Source organism: Cherax quadricarinatus, chromosome 52, assembly GCF_038502225.1.
Source record: "Cherax quadricarinatus isolate ZL_2023a chromosome 52, ASM3850222v1, whole genome shotgun sequence".
Classification (NCBI taxonomy): domain Eukaryota; kingdom Metazoa; phylum Arthropoda; class Malacostraca; order Decapoda; family Parastacidae; genus Cherax; species Cherax quadricarinatus.
The window spans coordinates 22,911,754-22,929,842 of record NC_091343.1 but is presented as its reverse complement, the minus strand read 5'-3'; the positions used below and the strand labels follow the sequence as shown (position 1 = coordinate 22,929,842).

General features: G+C 35.5%; 1 protein-coding gene across 30 annotated transcripts in view; it reads left to right on the top strand.

Annotated features, from left to right (window-relative positions):
- The window catches only part of LOC128696894 (voltage-dependent calcium channel subunit alpha-2/delta-3), a 346,629-nt gene extending 329,442 nt beyond the window's left edge, over positions 1-17,187 (top strand). For 26 of the 30 annotated variants that reach the window (XM_070096124.1, XM_070096134.1, XM_070096126.1 and 23 more), the window contains 4 exons: positions 4,795-4,830; positions 7,775-7,920; positions 8,665-8,857; positions 15,507-17,187. In XM_070096124.1, coding sequence (XP_069952225.1) covers positions 4,795-4,830; positions 7,775-7,920; positions 8,665-8,857; positions 15,507-15,620 — 489 coding nt within the window. In that variant the 3' untranslated portion in view covers positions 15,621-17,187. The remainder of the gene's footprint in view (positions 1-4,794; positions 4,831-7,774; positions 7,921-8,664; positions 8,858-15,506) is intronic. The other 4 variants (XM_070096153.1, XM_070096146.1, XM_070096144.1 and 1 more) reach the window with 1 other exon arrangement.
- The last annotated feature ends 902 nt before the right edge of the window (positions 17,188-18,089 follow it).

The window sequence follows — 18,089 nt, the reverse complement described above, 5'->3', positions numbered from 1 at the left end:
TGTGTAAGATCAGATCCCCCTGTGTAAGATCAGCTCCCCCTGTGTAAGATTAGATTCCCCTGTGTAAGATCAGATCCCCCTGTGTAAGATCAGATCCCCCTGTGTAAGATCAGATCCCCCTGTGTAAGATCAGATCCCCTGTGTAAGATCAGATCCCCCTATGTAAGATCAGATCCCCCTGTGTAAGATCAGATCCCCCTATGTAAGATCAGATCCCCCTGTGTAAGATCAGATCCCCGCTATGTAAGATCAGATCCCATTATGTAAGTAAATAGGTCCTTTGTGTAATTGTGTAAGATCAGATCCCATTGTGCATGCAAACATAATTCCATAAGATATTACATCCAATTCACAGATTATCTTATCATTTAGTTAATTTATCTAGCTGAGTCCTAAGTATTCCGGACAGCTAACCATTACTAGCGAAGTCGTTCTGTCATTTCACAGACTACAATCTCTTGCAACCATTTATGTCGTTATTGCGAGGGTGATTATACCCTTTTTTATGTAATTTTGGGTCTTCGAAATAACTAAATAACAGTTAATGACAAGCGCATATCTTTCGTTAGCATAACATATGTTATGGATTATTTGTATGTAGCATAATGCGAGCATTTTGTGTGAGTGTATTTACTCAACTTAGCATGAAGTAAATATTATGTTTATTTATAAGGGAATATCTTCCTAAAGTGGAATCTGTTCGAGGTGAGCATGATGACATCATTGTAAGTGGACCTGTTCTGACATGAGCATGATAAAACTCATCACTGTAAGTGGAATCTGAGGTGAGCATGACCAAAAAAAAAAAATCATTTTAAGTTGAGACGTTCTGACATGGGCATGATAATATTATCATTGTAAGTTGAGACGTTCTGACATGCGCATGATAATATTATGATTGTAAGTTGAGACGTTCTGACATGCGCATGATAATATTATCATTGTAAGTTGAGACGTTCTGACATGCGCATGATAATATTATCATTGTAAGTTGAGACGTTCTGACATGCGCATGATAATATTATCATTGTAAGTTGAGACGTTCTGACATGCGCATGATAATATTATCATTGTAAGTTGAGACGTTCTGACATGCGCATGATAATATTATCATTGTAAGTTGAGACGTTCTGACATGCGCATGATAATATTATCATTGTAAGTTGAGACGTTCTGACATAGGCATGATAATATTATCATTGTAAGTGGAGCTGAGCTGACATGAGCATGATACAATCCTCTTGTAAGTGTGTGTGTAGCATTGATCCCGATCGCCAGTCGTCTTGAAGTGTCGCCGTAGAGCTAGCATGAATCTTTCAGCCAAATCATACTTGTGTATGTGTGCAGGAGTGTGAAATGAATTTCTCAACCCCTTCCTTCCCCGAGCTAAGTATATATGGCAGCAATAAAACTGACCTCGAGTGAATGAATGAAATGAATGCCCTTAGAGTTCACCTATTATGCTTTACGTGTGCTTCTCTCATTCACTTCTTCATTTAACATTTCATTCAGTGTTTCTTACTTCATGGAATGCATGAGAGGGCTCATATTTATTATATAATTTATTTTTATTTGTATTCATTTATTATTTTTCTTAAATCAAAATCTATAATAATGAGCAATATTTTTTTAAGTATAACAAACTTGCTTCAAAAAAAAAAATGATTTTTTTTGTATCTTTGTTAAACAGTGATATATATATATATATATATATATATATATATATATATATATATATATATATATATATATATATATATATATATATATATATATATATATATATATATATATTTAACAAGGCAATTAATTATTTGAAGTGAAACTTAAATTTTCGAATATACTTGATGATTTTTTAAGTAGATTTTCAAACATGTACTAGACTCGATTTTTCAAATTCTGCTAAACATTTTTTTTACGAACATTTTCTTTTGTAAATTTTTAAGTATTTGTTCACGTCTTAATTTCGTTATTTCCTCGTTACTATATGATTTTGTCGACAATTTCACCTGGTATTATGCAGTGTGTGTTCTGTGGGTGTTCTGTATGTGTCCTGTGTGTTCTGTGGATGTTGTGGGTGTTCTGTGGGTGTTTTGTGGGTGTTCTGTATGTGTTCGGTGTGTTCTGTGGGTGTTGTGGGTGTTCTGTGAGTGTTCTGTGGGTGTTCTATGAATATTCTGTGTGTTTTGTGGGATCGTCTGTGAATGAAACGTCTGTATACATACAATTATATAGACAATTCGGCTATAATCGGATTGTGATGGATGATAATGCATGATTGTGATGTATGTGGTTTTATTTTTGGAAGGTATAGTGAGTGGATGATGGTAGTAGTCCAACAGTTTTATCTTCTATGGCTGACCATGCGCTGAATCCACATGTCTGGGTCTTTCTTCAGAGTGGATGACTGTGATAGTGTGAAGATGTTTTATTGTCTGGGTTACCTGCCTTGGTGGGAAGCGGCCGTGTGTAAAACTGTATTTATTCGATATGATTCAGAGAAAATTTTTTATTTTCCATTGCTTTTCCTGCTTTCCCCAGATCAGATATTCCTTTGTTTTCTAACAATTACACGCACACAGGAGTGACACTGTTTATAGGAGTAATATATATATATATATATATATATATATATATATATATATATATATATATATATATATATATATATAAATATATAACTTTCGTTTTTCTTTTTGGGCTACCTTGCCTCGGTGGGATATGGCCGGTTTGTTGAAAAAGAAAGATTATATATATATATATATATATATATATATATATATATATATATATATATATATATATATATATATATATATATATATATATATATATATATATATATATATAAATTTCAGCAAACTGGCTGTATCCCATCGAAGCAGGGTGGCCCAAAAAGAAAAACAAAAGTTTCTCTATTTAACTTAAGTAATGTATACAGGAGAAGAGATTACTAGCCCCTTGCTCCCGGCATTTTAGTCGCCTCTTACAACACGCATGGCTTACGGAGGAAGAATTCTGTTCCACTTCCCCATGGAGATAAGAGGAAATAAACAAGAACAAGAACTAGAAAGAAAATAGCAGAAAACCCAGAGGGTTGTGTGTATATATATGCTTGTACATGTGTAGTGTGACCTCAGTGTAAGCAGAAGTAGCAAGACGTACCTGAAATCTTGCATGTTTATGAGACAGAAAAAAGGACACCAACAATCCTACCATCATGTAAAACAATTACAGGCTTTCGTTTTACACTCATTTGGCAGGATGGTAGTACCTCCCTGCGCGGTTGCTGTCTACCAACCTACTACCTACATATATATATATATATATATACATACATATATATATATATATATATATATATATATATATATATATATATATATATATATATATATATATATATATCTGGTAGAGACTCAAACTTCCATCTGCCAGTGGGTAAATGATCACAGTACCTACCCATCCACGCTTAGTTACCCTGTAATGGAGATGAAAGGGATGAACATAGGTTATCCAATGACCCTGGATAAAGCAGATTATTGATTGGGGGCGCCCAGAGTGGAACTCGGAAATTCGCAGGTAGAGCTCATGTAAAGAGAGCTGCCCATTATGGGAGACTTCAACCTTTAACTGAATATCGGAAGTAGAAAGTGCATGTGGCAAAGATGAAGTGGCACTAAAAAACTGTTCCAGCATCTCAGGTGCGCACGAGAGAGAGAGAGAGAAAGAGGGGGGGGGGGTGAGGGCAGAATGAACTAGCATGACTGGATCTAGTATTAAACTAAAGCGCATCTGACAGTGCATTAACGCACTACTGGATACTTCAGAGCACAACAGATCTCGCCTCTTCCACTAAGATCACACACACACACACACACACACACACACACACACACACACACACACACACACACACACACACACACACACACACACACACACACCGTCCCAACGCTCTCCTCGCTTACCCCAGATCACTGAAGACAGTCTGGCCATTTCCTGTAGGGTTGCTTATTTGGTTATAAATGTTATGGTGATACCAACACACTGTGGAAAGGGGGACCTGTGTACAGTTGTAAACATCTACTAAAGAAAACGTTTCTCTACTAGTGGCTTCTTCAGTCTTAAACTAGCTTCAGTAAACCGCGGAAAGAAAATATAATAATGCGTTAATATGAAGCTCTAAGCCTCCATCACTCTAAGGAGGGATGGAGGCTCTGTTCTCCCTTCTCTATGTGAAAGACAAGGCTCTAACCTTGTTATTCTCACCTAAATGATCGTAGGACTTTGCCTCTGGATATTTGTGTACACAAGGCTACGTGTGAATCAGAATGTGTGTGTGTGTGTGTGTGTGTGTGTGTGTGTATTTTCATAACTATACATGTATGTGTATGTATGTGTGCGTCTTGGCGTCTTGGCTTGTGTCTGTACGTTTTCCTGTAACTACAAGCGTCACTTCCAGCAAGTGTCACTCCCACATTCATCATTAATTTAATTTTCAAATAAAAAACAAAAACGACCTTCTTTAGACGTTGTCTCAAAACACAAAACAACAACAACAAAAAACCGTATGAATCGGACAGTCATTATTTATTTATTTTTCCCTCTTCTTACCAAATCCCAAGTTTCATATCGTTTATTTCAGTATAACTCCTATTATTATTATTATTATTATTTCATTTCTATGTTCTTTATTATTAATGATGTTACATTTTGAATATGGATGTCATCTGCTGTAATTGTGACACCCTGTTCGCTGTGTGTGTTGCTGTGTTTGTGGGCCGGTCACAGAGCAGGACGCCACAGCTGCCTCTCATGAACATTCAGGTGACAAGCCAAACTACCTCGCTCTCTCTCTCTCTTGCTTACCTTAAAAGCCACCATCATTCTTCCTCTTTTGCTCTGCATTTGCTTTATATATGTATATATATATATATATATATATATATATATATATATATATATATATATATATATATATATATATATCTATATATATATATGTATATATATATATTATTATTTTTCAGCATTTGGATTCTAATATTAGTTATTATTACTATTGACCTCATCTGTTTGATATGCTTTTCTCTCTTATCTCTTTCATGGGGCAATGACAGCTGGAGCCAAGCTTGTCTCAGGCACAGCACACATTATACCTTTCGTTACTTCATCATTCATTCATAGAATTTTTAAGCACTATATGGCAGTAACAACCAAGGCTTGATCCTCTTTTTTTTCTCTTCCTCTTTTATGGGCATGAGATTACAATTTTTCTGTGCTATACAAGACTTGCTAGTCGGCCTCAGGAGAGTTGGCCTTTTGCAACGAGGTATCGTCCTGATGCTGCTCTATTCAGTACTCACCGGACCACCTACCAAATGTTTTCTCATTTTACCGAGACGAGACAGTCGGAAACATCTACAAGATGGCCGCCAGTAGAGGGGCACAGGGACTTGTGCCCAGAATGTAAACAATGTTGCTTCAACGAGTTTTCCGATACCTTGCACAAGCGGCGCTTGCCTGGTGAACATGTGGGCTAGTTTGATAGTTTTATTAATGCATGCTGTGCCCATCGTGTGAGTGGCAGCCAAAATCGAGTGGGTCCAGGGGCTATGCATGGAAATGCCATAAGGACAGTCAATGTAGCTAATACCAGCCATGTCGCTCACCTAAGAGCAACTCCTAACAACGGCCATTTTAAACCCATGTGGGTCATGCAGAACAAGGACTTTCAGAGGCTTGATAATTTGTCCACTATGCACGGTGAGAACTAACTCTAATGACCAATTTCACCAGGATTTAATAAGTCCTGGCGATTCATTTGCGATGATACGGCGAAGTTAGTTGTGATGAAGCTAGTTGTGACGAAATTAGCTATAACATACCTAGTTATTACGAAGCTAGTTATTACAATGCTAGTTATTACGAAGCTAGTTTTTGCTGAAGCTAGTTGTTATGAAGCTACCTGCGACTGAATTGTGACGAAGCTAGTTGTTACGAAGCTAGCTGTGACAGTGAGTTGTGATGAAGCTAGCTGGGACCAGCATGGTATGTGATGTCGAGAAAACTTACATCCTGCATATTTTTAAGCTAATTTTGCATTGCTCCATCATGTGCCCTCAGCTTGTTAAATATATATTTTTTTTTCTGGCACCTCTATCTACCTATACAATACATATATATAAGAAGATTGACTCTCACGCATCAAGAGTCATATTACTGCACTAGGGATTGCTCGCACGGAGGGTTGGGCTTTTGACCACTTATGTATATATATATATATATATATATATATATATATATATATATATATATATATATATATATATATATATATATATATATATATATATTATATATAATGTATATATCTTCTGCTTGATCTACCGTCATTTGTTTGTGCTGTGTTGAAATAGCTTTCAAGTTTATTGTATCTTTTTCTTTAATTATTCTTTAGTCTCTTTTTTTTATCAAGTTCTGTGTTGGTTCACTCTGCATGACTCGGATGGTCATCGTTTTATTTTCTTTACTTGTCTTGTTACTTCACAGCATCTTCTGGTAATGTTTTGTTATTGTAATATTAATATTTATTATTGCTCGGGGAAGGTCTATGTCGCCCGGGGGTTCCAGACTTCGGGAACTTGATCGAGACGAGTTAGCTGGATCCATCACCCCTTTTTTGACCCCACTCAGTCCTCGCGGGTTTCGAGCTGCTCCATCACAGCACATTTCGCGCCGTTTGATTATCTCTCGCTTCGAGCCTCGTGGCTTTCTCCTCGTGTCTTCTTGCAGGCGTTTTTTAAAGATCGTTACTGGCGTTCGCGTTTTATTCCCTGACAAGCATTCCGCTACCGCTTCGGCGTGCCCACGAGCCATCCACCACTCTGTAGTGATCTGTTGCAGTAACCACTCCTGAGTAGTCTAATTATTCAATCCTTCTGAATAAGAAAGATATTTTAACATGTAAGTGTGAAGTCTACAGTGTTACTAGGTATAACGACACTCCTGGAAGAACACAAGAATCCTTTAACATATCGTCTGGTAGATATATTTTTTCATATAACTATTAATAAAACAAAAAGTTATAATAATAATAATAATAATAATAATAATAATAATAATAATAATAATAATAATAATAATAATAATCTCAGCTGGTGGAATTCCACGGAAGTCATTGGAATTTATCTTATAACGTTACCTGATTCCATTCGTTGGTGCCAGGTAAGCTACGCGAGTGATTTACACGAATTTTTCCTACCGACCTGATATCTCTTCCTTCATGTCCATTATGTGTATACAAACATTTCCTAACTCTTTAATTACCCTCCGTTTTCCTGTCTCCCAACCTCTATTTTTTCCCCTCCCACAAAGATGCTTCTCGCTATCCGGGCAAAGCTGACGCCTAGCTAATACTCTTGTAACTTTTTCCCTTGATAGGAATGCTGCGTACTCAACAATTTAGTGCTCGATAATGCTATATTCTAACTTGGCAAGAACTTGAAACACTTAGCTAGCAGGTGATAACAAAAATTTTAAACATCCTAACCCATGACCCTATCATAGCTGGCGTAATTTGAACGAGTTTTATAAAAACCCAAAAGTAATTTGACCTTCAACATAACAGATCATCGATCGAGAGTTATTATATTAAATATGACTTAAATGATCCAGACAATATTCTGACCCTCCTATCTTGCGCTTCTGACTAACATGTTAAGTGCAGAGAGAAGAGAAATCATGTTACTCTCCTCTGGCGTCATTACAGCTGGCGTACATCAACAAAACGCATCCTCGGCCTTGTGACAAGGAGGTTTATCTCTACAAACTACAGAACCATAAACTGCAGCAGGAGGGAGCCTACAAGCCAGTGAAGGGAAAATTGTCTAATTGCCATACAAATGGTTGTGGAAGGTAAGTGATTCTGGTTCACGTAGTGATGGTGGTGTTGGTTGTGTGGAGATGGGATATGTCGTGGTTGAATGATGGTTGTGGTATGGTGGTTGCTGGTGGTGGTTGCTACTGCAATGGTAGAGTGCATGATGGTGGTGGTGGAGAGTGATTGTAGTGGTGTGTGTAGTGTGATGGTGGTTATCTGAGAGTGATGGTTGTAAGTGCTGACATAATATTAAGGACAATATTAAGCACCCAGGACCAAAAAGAGATTTATAAGAAAAAAGAGTTCAACGAAATCCCCGATAAGCACCGGGGATCGAGCCCCGATTCTCAGCTATTTGTGCTCACCTATGTGTGGTTGCAGGGGTCGATTCCCTGCTTCTGGCTCTACAATGCGAGCTGAGGATTCTTAATCGAAGGAATTGTTGATACCTTTCTTTTCCTTCGACCAAACGTGATTCCTCCACGACTTTAAAGCAACAACAATAATAATAATAATAATAATTAAATGAATAATAAAATCAATAATAATAATAATAATAATAATAATAATAATAATAATAATAATAATAATAATCAACATTGATGCTACTAGTAATAAAATCAATAACAACAGTAATAATAATAAAAATATCAACAGTAATAATAATAACAATAATAACATCAATAATAATAATAATAATAATAATTATTATTATTATTTTTATTATTATTTTGTGTTGTCTGTGTTGACGATTTTCTGCCTCATCAACACTTCCTCAGGCCGTTCAGCGTACAGAAGGTGATCTCAACTAACCTGATCCTGGTGGCCGTGAACAACCTGTGTCCGTGCGAGTCGAGGAAGGTAGACATCGAGCCCGTGGAGGTCGACTACAACGAGACCATGCACTGCAACCGCTTACTGCTACAACACTTCAGAAAGAGGCCATCCACTTGCTACAACTACCACCCTGACGTAAGTCTTTGCTTCGGCTTCACATACCTGCTCAATCACCCACCCACTCAACCACCCACTCACCCACTCAACCACCCCCCAACCCACTCAACCACCCACACCCGAAAATTCAACCGCCCGCCCGCCATCCACCCTTTCGCCTCATATTTAGGATAATCATGTGACATCTAATCATGTGACATCTAATTAATTAATTTATTAATTAAAGGACCCGTTGTGAACGACGGTTTATACAGAAAGATACATATAAACACGCTGGCCATCTCCCATCAAGACAATTTAGATATTACTCTAAACATCAAATATCCCAAACCCTTCTTTAAGGTACAAGCACTGTACTTCCCACCTCTAGGACTCGAGTCCAACTAACGGGTTTCCCTGAATCCCTTCACAAAAATATTACCCTGCTCACACTCCAACAGCTCGTCAAGTCCCAAAAATGCACCCACTCCTATCTAACACACTCATACATGCCTGTTGTATGTTGAAGCCCCCTTTTACCCCCTCCTTCCATTCCTTCCTAGGACGACCCCTGCCCCTCCTTCCCTCCACTACAGATTTATGCACCCTCCAAGTCATCCTATATATGTATATAGATGTTTAGAATTCTCAGAACAGGCGAAATATTCACAAACACTAATCTCTGGCCAAAGGAGACTCGAACCTACGAACCTTGGAACAAGGTACGCAGTGCTCTACCGCCGTACACACGCCGTACAGCGGTAGAGCACTGCGTACCTTGTTCCAAGGTTCGTAGGTTCGAGTCTCCTTTGGCCAGAGATTAATGTTTATGTATATATATATATATATATATATATATATATATATATATATATATATATAGACATATATATATATATATATATATATATATATATATATATATATATATATATATATATATATATATATATATATATATATATATAAATTTTCTCTTATACGTTTAAAGATATATTTTTTTTATTAATGTTAGTGTAAAAATTTATAATTTTGCACCAAAAGAATCTTAGAATACTTACCTAACCTTATTATAACAAGAACAATTTATTTTAGCCTAACCCAACTAAATATATTTTAGATTTGTTTACAGTAATTTAATACTAAACAAACACAGTGAAATATATTTTTTTCGTTAGGTTCAGAATGATTTTGGTGAAATTATTGCATACACAAATTTTCACTTGTCCTATATGGCAAGATGAGCGTTGCTATTTAAGCCAAGATCGCAAGTTCTGCCTATTCGGCACGACATATATATATATATATATATATATATATATATATATATATATATATATATATATATAAAAGTTTGGATATATATAATTGCAATTTACATGAATGTATATAGCCGTGCAATATGTAGACATGTATATCCATGCAACGTGTTTATAGTTGTATTTCACTGCGTCTAGAAATAAGATGCATGTATGGATTTAAATATACATGCTAAGTAAAGGCATGTATAGCAAAACAGTATTTGTATCATCAATGTTTTCATAGCTCTATAATGGTTAAATGTTTAGACATATAGAGATATACGGAGATGTATATCACTACAGTCTTGGGCATGCCTTAAAATACAACATTTAGATGTGCATGGTCTTATGTATTTATACCTGTATAGTAATACAGTGTTCAGATATTCGTAGGCAAACAATGTATAGAAGTGTATAGCTATACAATGGCTAAATGTATATAGCAATATAATGTTAGAGTGTGTAGAAGGCAGTTAATTATTTACTTCTAGAAGTAAGCAGTATTTAGATGTGTATAAATTTATAGTGTTGGAAACTGCATAGATATTCAGTGTTTATACATGTACCTGTATATAATATTTGAATGTATATTGGTAAATTATGTATGGAGCTGTATACTAAACGAATGGATAGAAATGTATTACAATTATATTGTAAACTTATATAGATTTATAATGCATGAATGTGCATAGATATGCCGTAAATGAATGTGTAGAGTTAAGCAACATTTGTTCGGATAAACCAAATACATGTAATGTATAAAAATATTTACTTTTAGAATGAATGGACATGTGGTATCAGTGTATGAAAGTATGTACGTATAAAATGTATGGATCAATCAGCCTTCTGTGTTTTTGTCTCCATGTGGGTTATTATTGGGTATTGACAAGTGCTCATTACACTTTAGTTATTCATTAGGTATAATGTCGAGTTAGAAGCAGGGTCGTACAATGTATCACTTGGGAGATATGAATTTTTTCATTATTCACTTCACAGGACTCAAACATGTCTTTCAGTTACAAACTTTTCTCTGTTAATTCTTTAGTTGACATTTTATATCTTAAAGGTAAGGAGTGAATTTATAAAAGATATTATAATTTATAAGGATCCCTAATTAGGTAAATAAATAGTGCTGTGATTATGATACTTTAAGTAATGATCTTATAATGTTAGGAAGTGTCTCCCAAGGGTACAGTGCCCATTCACAATTTTTACTGTGGTCACCTTTGATCAAGTCACTAATATTGTGGATGGAGAAATTCTCTCTTGTACAGTAGAATTCTAACGTGCTCCTTCTGTACTTCCCTTCTGCCTCCCTGATACAGGAGTTTCGGGTAACGATGCCACGGGATTCCTCCCACCATCATATTTGCTCGTCTCTTGTTCCTCCTTCATCTGCTGTCGCCTCCTTCTGCTTGTTCCTACTTAAAATTAACAGCAGTTTATCATCACACATCCTTTCTTCTACTAGTCTGAACTTATGCCAATATATGTTCATCTCTCTCTCTATATATATATATTTGTTTCTTTCCCTCTTTTCTTCATCTTCATAATATTCTCTGCATTCTTCATGTAGACTTTTTTTTTCCGAAGATGGCTTTACACTATGGTCTTTTTCCTTGAGACATTTCTCTTCCATTCTGAAGAAAAACGTGAACCGGATACTAGAGACATGATTCCAACTCTCGTCTTGACCAAGATCAAATTTTATCAATTACTAAATAAAAAATAATTTCTCTTACAAAGTGTAGATGCTTCTCATTGTATTTCTTTGGCAATCATTCCAGTCTGTTGTTTGGAGTTCAGCAGAGTCAGTCTGGGAGCGTAGAGATAAATCCCACCGTTTTGCAATAGCCTAACAGAGTTAACTTCGGGATTCAAAGGAATGAATCAAATCCCAATAACCTAACACTTTCACAGTCTGGCCCGAAGCACTACTTCCTCAGCAGTGAATAATCCTTCCCTTTTAGGCTTCAAACACAGGCTCACCAACACTTGTTTCACCAAAAAAAAAAAAAATCAGGGCTTACAGCCACACTTGTGTCACCTCCGCCTCTTCCCCAACCCTAAGTAGAGGGATGGTTAGCACACTGACTCTATTTTCCCAGGCGCTGCACCACCCTTAGGAGTTTAGCGTTTTCATGCAAATGTAGAATAATAATAATAATAATAATAATAATAATAATAATAATAATAATAATAATAAAAATAATAATAATAATAATAATAATAATTATAATAATTATAATAGTAATAATAATAATAATAATAATAATAATTATTATTATTATTATTATTATTATTATTATTATTATTATTATTAATACCACACGAAGCCCAGTTCCCCTTAACAGTAATCAATCTCACAGTATCAGTAGCAGCTTCAGCTTGAATTAATAATAACAGCTTATATTCCTGAGTAGATATCCTCGCGTTCTCGTTATTCTTGAGAATGGTCTTCTTTATTCTCTCTCTCCCTCTCTCTCAACACCTAACAAGTTCAAAGGCAGCAATTACTCAGAGCTTGCTTAGAGAAAAGTGGTAAAGTTTACAATATTACCATAAACAAGCTACAAAGCAATCATACACGAGCTCTTTCCAGGACTCCCAGCTACCCATCCCCACTGAAACAGCAGATAAACCGTATTCATATATATATATATATATATATATATATATATATATATATATATATATATATATATATATATATATATATATATATATATATATATATATATATATATATATATATATATATATATATATATGAATTCCATGTAGTATTTACAGGCCTTTATGCATTGTGTGAATCCATCAGAGAATAACCAGGGCTTCCCAGTGTTGATAAGACCAACATTGTATATTTACTGTTGCTGATAAAGAAATAGTCACTGAGACACCCTAGAAATTATATGCTAATAAAATATATAATTGGTATTTATATTTTTTCTGCTTTCTGTAAGAGCACTATTTTTTTTTTTTAAATTTCATTGTACTTTTTTTTGGTGTTTCGGCAGCATGTCTAAATTACATAATGCTTCCCCCCCCCCCCTTCCTCCATTTGAAACCTTCCCTTCCTTGTTTCCCTTCCCTTCCCCTCTACCTTCTTTCCCTTCCCCTCCATAACGTGTTCTCGTACCTTCAGTCCACTTAAGTGTCACTTTTTGAGGCCATAACTCAAGGAAAGAAGAGTCTTAGAAAATGACTCAACCTGGAAAAGAGAGCCAGTAGGTCAATGTTGTTTTTTATAAATATTCAGCTAAGTGCTATTACTAATAATCATTATGATAATAATGGTAATTATAACATGCACTGGTCTCCTCGGAGGCTTCGGTTCGGATCCCACCCCTGTCACCACTTTGTCATACCTGAGTTTCGTAGGGTCAGCTTCATTACGCTCAGGAGAGATAATTACACTACGCTTAGCAAATACCACTTAATTGGCTACTTAAGTGACAGTTGCTAAGTGGAGTGTAATTAATAATAATTAATAATAATAATAACAACGGTATAAAATATATTTAAAAAAAAATGAAGTGAAGTTACCTTCTTTCTGCTCTTCTTAGAATTACATTGTTACTTAAGCCATACTAAATTTTACTTGAGAAAGTGCTGGCGTCAGAGAGTGTCACCCTTCCATCCCCTGTCAACACCTCTGCCACAGCAGTTGCCAGGCATGGTAGTCAATAAGTGTACCCTGATAGCTGACACGCATTGGGTAATATTAACTTGTAGCAGAGCAAACCTCCACACAATATTTTGCTCTAAGGCTGGCAAAAGGTATAAATAAATGTTTGTATTAACCTACTTGCTGGCATTTTGATTAAAACGGACAGAACTAACAGGAGGAGATAAACGCTAATACAACGTCTTCTGTAAACTGAATGTTTTTGCCCACTTGTCACCTGTGTTATATTTTACCTTCTTGGCATATTGTCTTTCATCCAGGTGGCAGGTGTAAAGAGTGTCTCAGTGCCCACTCTCTTACTCTCTTTCTCTCTGTTCATATAAACAGCATGAGCAACAGAAAAGAATGCTCTGGCGCATCTGGGGAAGAGGAGGCTGTGCCTTATGCTGGCCCGGGTTTGGTGTACGCTGGTGAATTTGTATGAATTTAGTCCAAAACGCTAACAAACCAGGGAAATATTCGAAGCAGGAAATTAACAAATCATAGAACAAAAAGGCATAATACCGTGACTGGAACAATACACAAATAACCCTCACGTAGGAGAGAGAAACTTGTGATGACGTTTCGGCCCGACTTGGACCGTGTGACTTTGTAAATGGTCCAAGTCAGACCGAAGGAAGAAATGATTTCGACAGAACAGTGAAAAACAGGTAAAAGTGAGGTGTTGTATAAAGACAACATGCAAGGAATAGCCTTAATAATATTTAAACTCAAAAGTAAACAGAAGAATGGACGGGGGACTTAAAACTTTCATTTATACGTGATTTCACCCAGTGGGTGAAACGTGCTTGACAAAGCCGTCACTGAGTCAAACGGGCTTGACAAAGCCGTCACTGGGTGCAACGTCCCGGTCGTATTTACAATTTACCACTCAAATATTTTTTTGTTTAGCTCTTCATCGATTAGCATTTAACGACACTTCAGCTGAAGTCTATATACACATGTTCAATATACATGCACAACCGTCACAGGTGTAACACCCAACCCAGCTGACTCTTCTTTCTCAGATGAGCCACCTCCAATGACACCCATATTCTGAAAGATTTCCTTAAGTTGCAGTTAATTGGCTCCCTTCTTGATCTGGGCTTACGTATCAATGGCAAATTCTTAGACGGAACCAGACGCCATCTTGAGCATCACCCAGTAATAATAATAATAATAATAATAATAATAATAATAATAATAATAATAATAATAATAATAATAATAATAATAATAATAATAATAATAATAATAATAATGAGTAATAGTTATTACTTTTTATAATATAGTAATGTATTGATAATCAAAAAACTTTTGAAATATGGGTTATGAAGTTGAATAGTACTGTATTTAAATAAATCTATCCATGAGAGGAATTTTGAACAAATGTTCTTTTGGTTGATGAACAACTCTCTTCCCTTAGTTCTACATGTATATTCATGTTGTAGGAAATGTTAAAATGCAGCTAAATGTACTGGAATGAGTATATTGTTGTACAATTGTACGATTAATCTCCTACAAATTATCATTTTTAACTTCTAAATGAACATTAGAACATAGATTTTTTTTTTCAAAAGGAATAATCAGCTAATAATGATAATAATAATGTTCTAATTCTAATTAAGATGAAATTAGATGTCAAAATGAGTATAGCAGGGAAGGATAATTTTTTTTTCCTACTGTCTTTCATGGTAACCTGTGTTTTCTTTTTCAGGAGCACGAGATCAAGCTGTGTGGAGGAGCTGGAGCACTGGGCTTGCCCTCACTGGCCCTGCTGGTCCTCCTGACGCTGGTCCACATCTTCAACAACCTTAGCTTTGGTTCGTGATAGTTGCGGTGTGACTGAACGCCCTCTCACACACGCACACACACGCGCGCTCTGCTGTGAACCGAAAATACGCAACAGAAAATAAATTAAGCAGAAGCAGTGATTTTTTTTATTGGTACTTGTTTCTTTCATTAATTTTGTGTGTTGGTAGGTGATCCTTTTTTGTTTGTAACTACCTTTGCAAGGATGAGCATCTGCCAGGGAAAAACTGTAGGCCTGTTCTGGATTTCCTGTGTGAGCCGATTATTGGAAATCTTTCAGCAGGGGACGTTTTCTCTTTCTTGTATGTAAATAATGCGGAACTTTCTTACAAATCGGCCAGAGGATGCAGCCAGTCAGGAAGCAACGCTCCTAATTCATCAAGCCGAGAGTCTGATGGCAATTGTTGTTTCTGACTGGCAACCGAGTGTTAAATAGACAAAGAAAGGGTCAGAAAGAGAAAGAGAGAGGAAGAGAGAAGGACCTCTTCGTTCAGAGACAAAGGAGGTCTTTAGAATTATCGCCAACCAGCAGGAACCTCTTAAATCCATTATACATATAATTCGAACCTCTTGAATCCCTTCTTGAACCTCTTCTCTTCCTCTCTGGTGAACTCTTCAGTGTCTCGCTCCAGTGTGATGACTTGTGACTCAGAAGAAAAATATAGAGACAAAGGCAAGTTCCTTGGAGTATAAGAGTACTTGTTAACGTTTGTTTTTAAGGATATGGAATCCCGTTCTCTTAAACTGTCAATTTATACACATAAACTGTCCCGTTGGAACGTGTAGAAGTGTGGCTCCAGCCTCACCTGTCAACTGGAATGTTTTAATGGAAAGTAAAAAACAGAAAATGTAAATTTTTCCTACGAAAAGTGACATGAACTGTGAGGTCAGTACTGTTACTGAATGATATGAGCAAAATCTATATCTTTCTTTATTTTGCGTGTATAAAATATGATGAATATTGGTTGTCATTTCGTTGCTTCTGGCAATTTTTCTTGTGTTGCTACTGGTATTACTGAGGAAGTGATGCTGCACACTGAAGAATAACATCACAGCTCTGTACATGTAGTATAATCACCTCTTATTTCATTCAGTATTATTTTTACTTAAGACAGTATTCTCACTATTGTCTTTAGTCTGTACTCTTGCCATTTTTTTTATAACTTTTATTAGGACTATTGAATATATATTACCATAAAATTTGACTTCAATGAAGTTATCAGAAAATTAAACATTTGGAAAAAAAGGTAAAATGCAGTAGAGTATTTAAAACAAGGTACATGCAAATTAATCTGGCCTTCTAGTTGACTAGTAAAGTAGAGAGGACTCCTCAATTTTCTACCAAGCACTTTAGTTGTGACTAGTGATTAGAAATTTATACACTAGTGGACTGTAGCCTCTTAAGTGATGATCTAGGAAAGGCATATCAAAAAAGTGACACATATCACTTTAAGTAATGTAATTGTTACATTCGCTTTTAATTACCCCTCCGAGAGAGGCTTTAATTTAGTTTATTGTTCATTGTTATTTGTTTAAAGCTATGATTTATCCGATATATATATATACACACACACATATTTATAAATACATTATATATATATATATATATATATATATATATATATATATATATATATATATATATATATATATATATATATATATATATATATATATATATATATATATATATATATATATATATATATATATATATATATATATATATATATATATATATATATATATATATATATATATATATATATATATATACACACACACACACACACACGCTACAGTATTAGGGGTATGAGACCTCGACTGTGATGAGATGTAAATTGTTTTACAGTAAGATGTTGTTGCTAATGGGAAAGACCTCTGCTCTCCTGGGGTAAAGAAAGACCTTATAATATACAGGACAGCCACTGTGAAAAAACAGCGAAATTCCATGATGCGAGTCATGAAAACGCTTGGAATTTCGTTGTTTTTTCACAGTAGCTGTTCTGCATATTGTGATATCACCTGTTTGCTGTGATTTTATTGCATACATATAATATGCATTCATTCATTTTCTTTGGCAGTGATATACTAATTGAGGGACGTCGTGCACTGTGCCTGAGAGAGAGAGAGAGAGAGAGAGAGAGAGAGAGAGAGAGAGAGAGAGAGAGAGAGAGAGAGAGAGAGAGAGAGAGAGAGACAGACAGACAGACAGACAGACAGACAGAGACAGACAGACAGACAGACAGAGTGAGGTCGCCTAAATATTTCACTAAAGAATAGCTTAAAGCATTGCTCATAGACATTGAAGAGAAGAATAAGGAAAATGATCGAATAATACGAAAATATTAAAGAAAAATCAAAGAATTCGATATAATATAGTAAAATAGGTATAGGAAAACTGTTAATTTTGTGTTTATTGTCATTATTTCCTCGGTAGAAAAATATTACTTTATCATATTAGTGTTATTATCTCGGGAGAAAAATA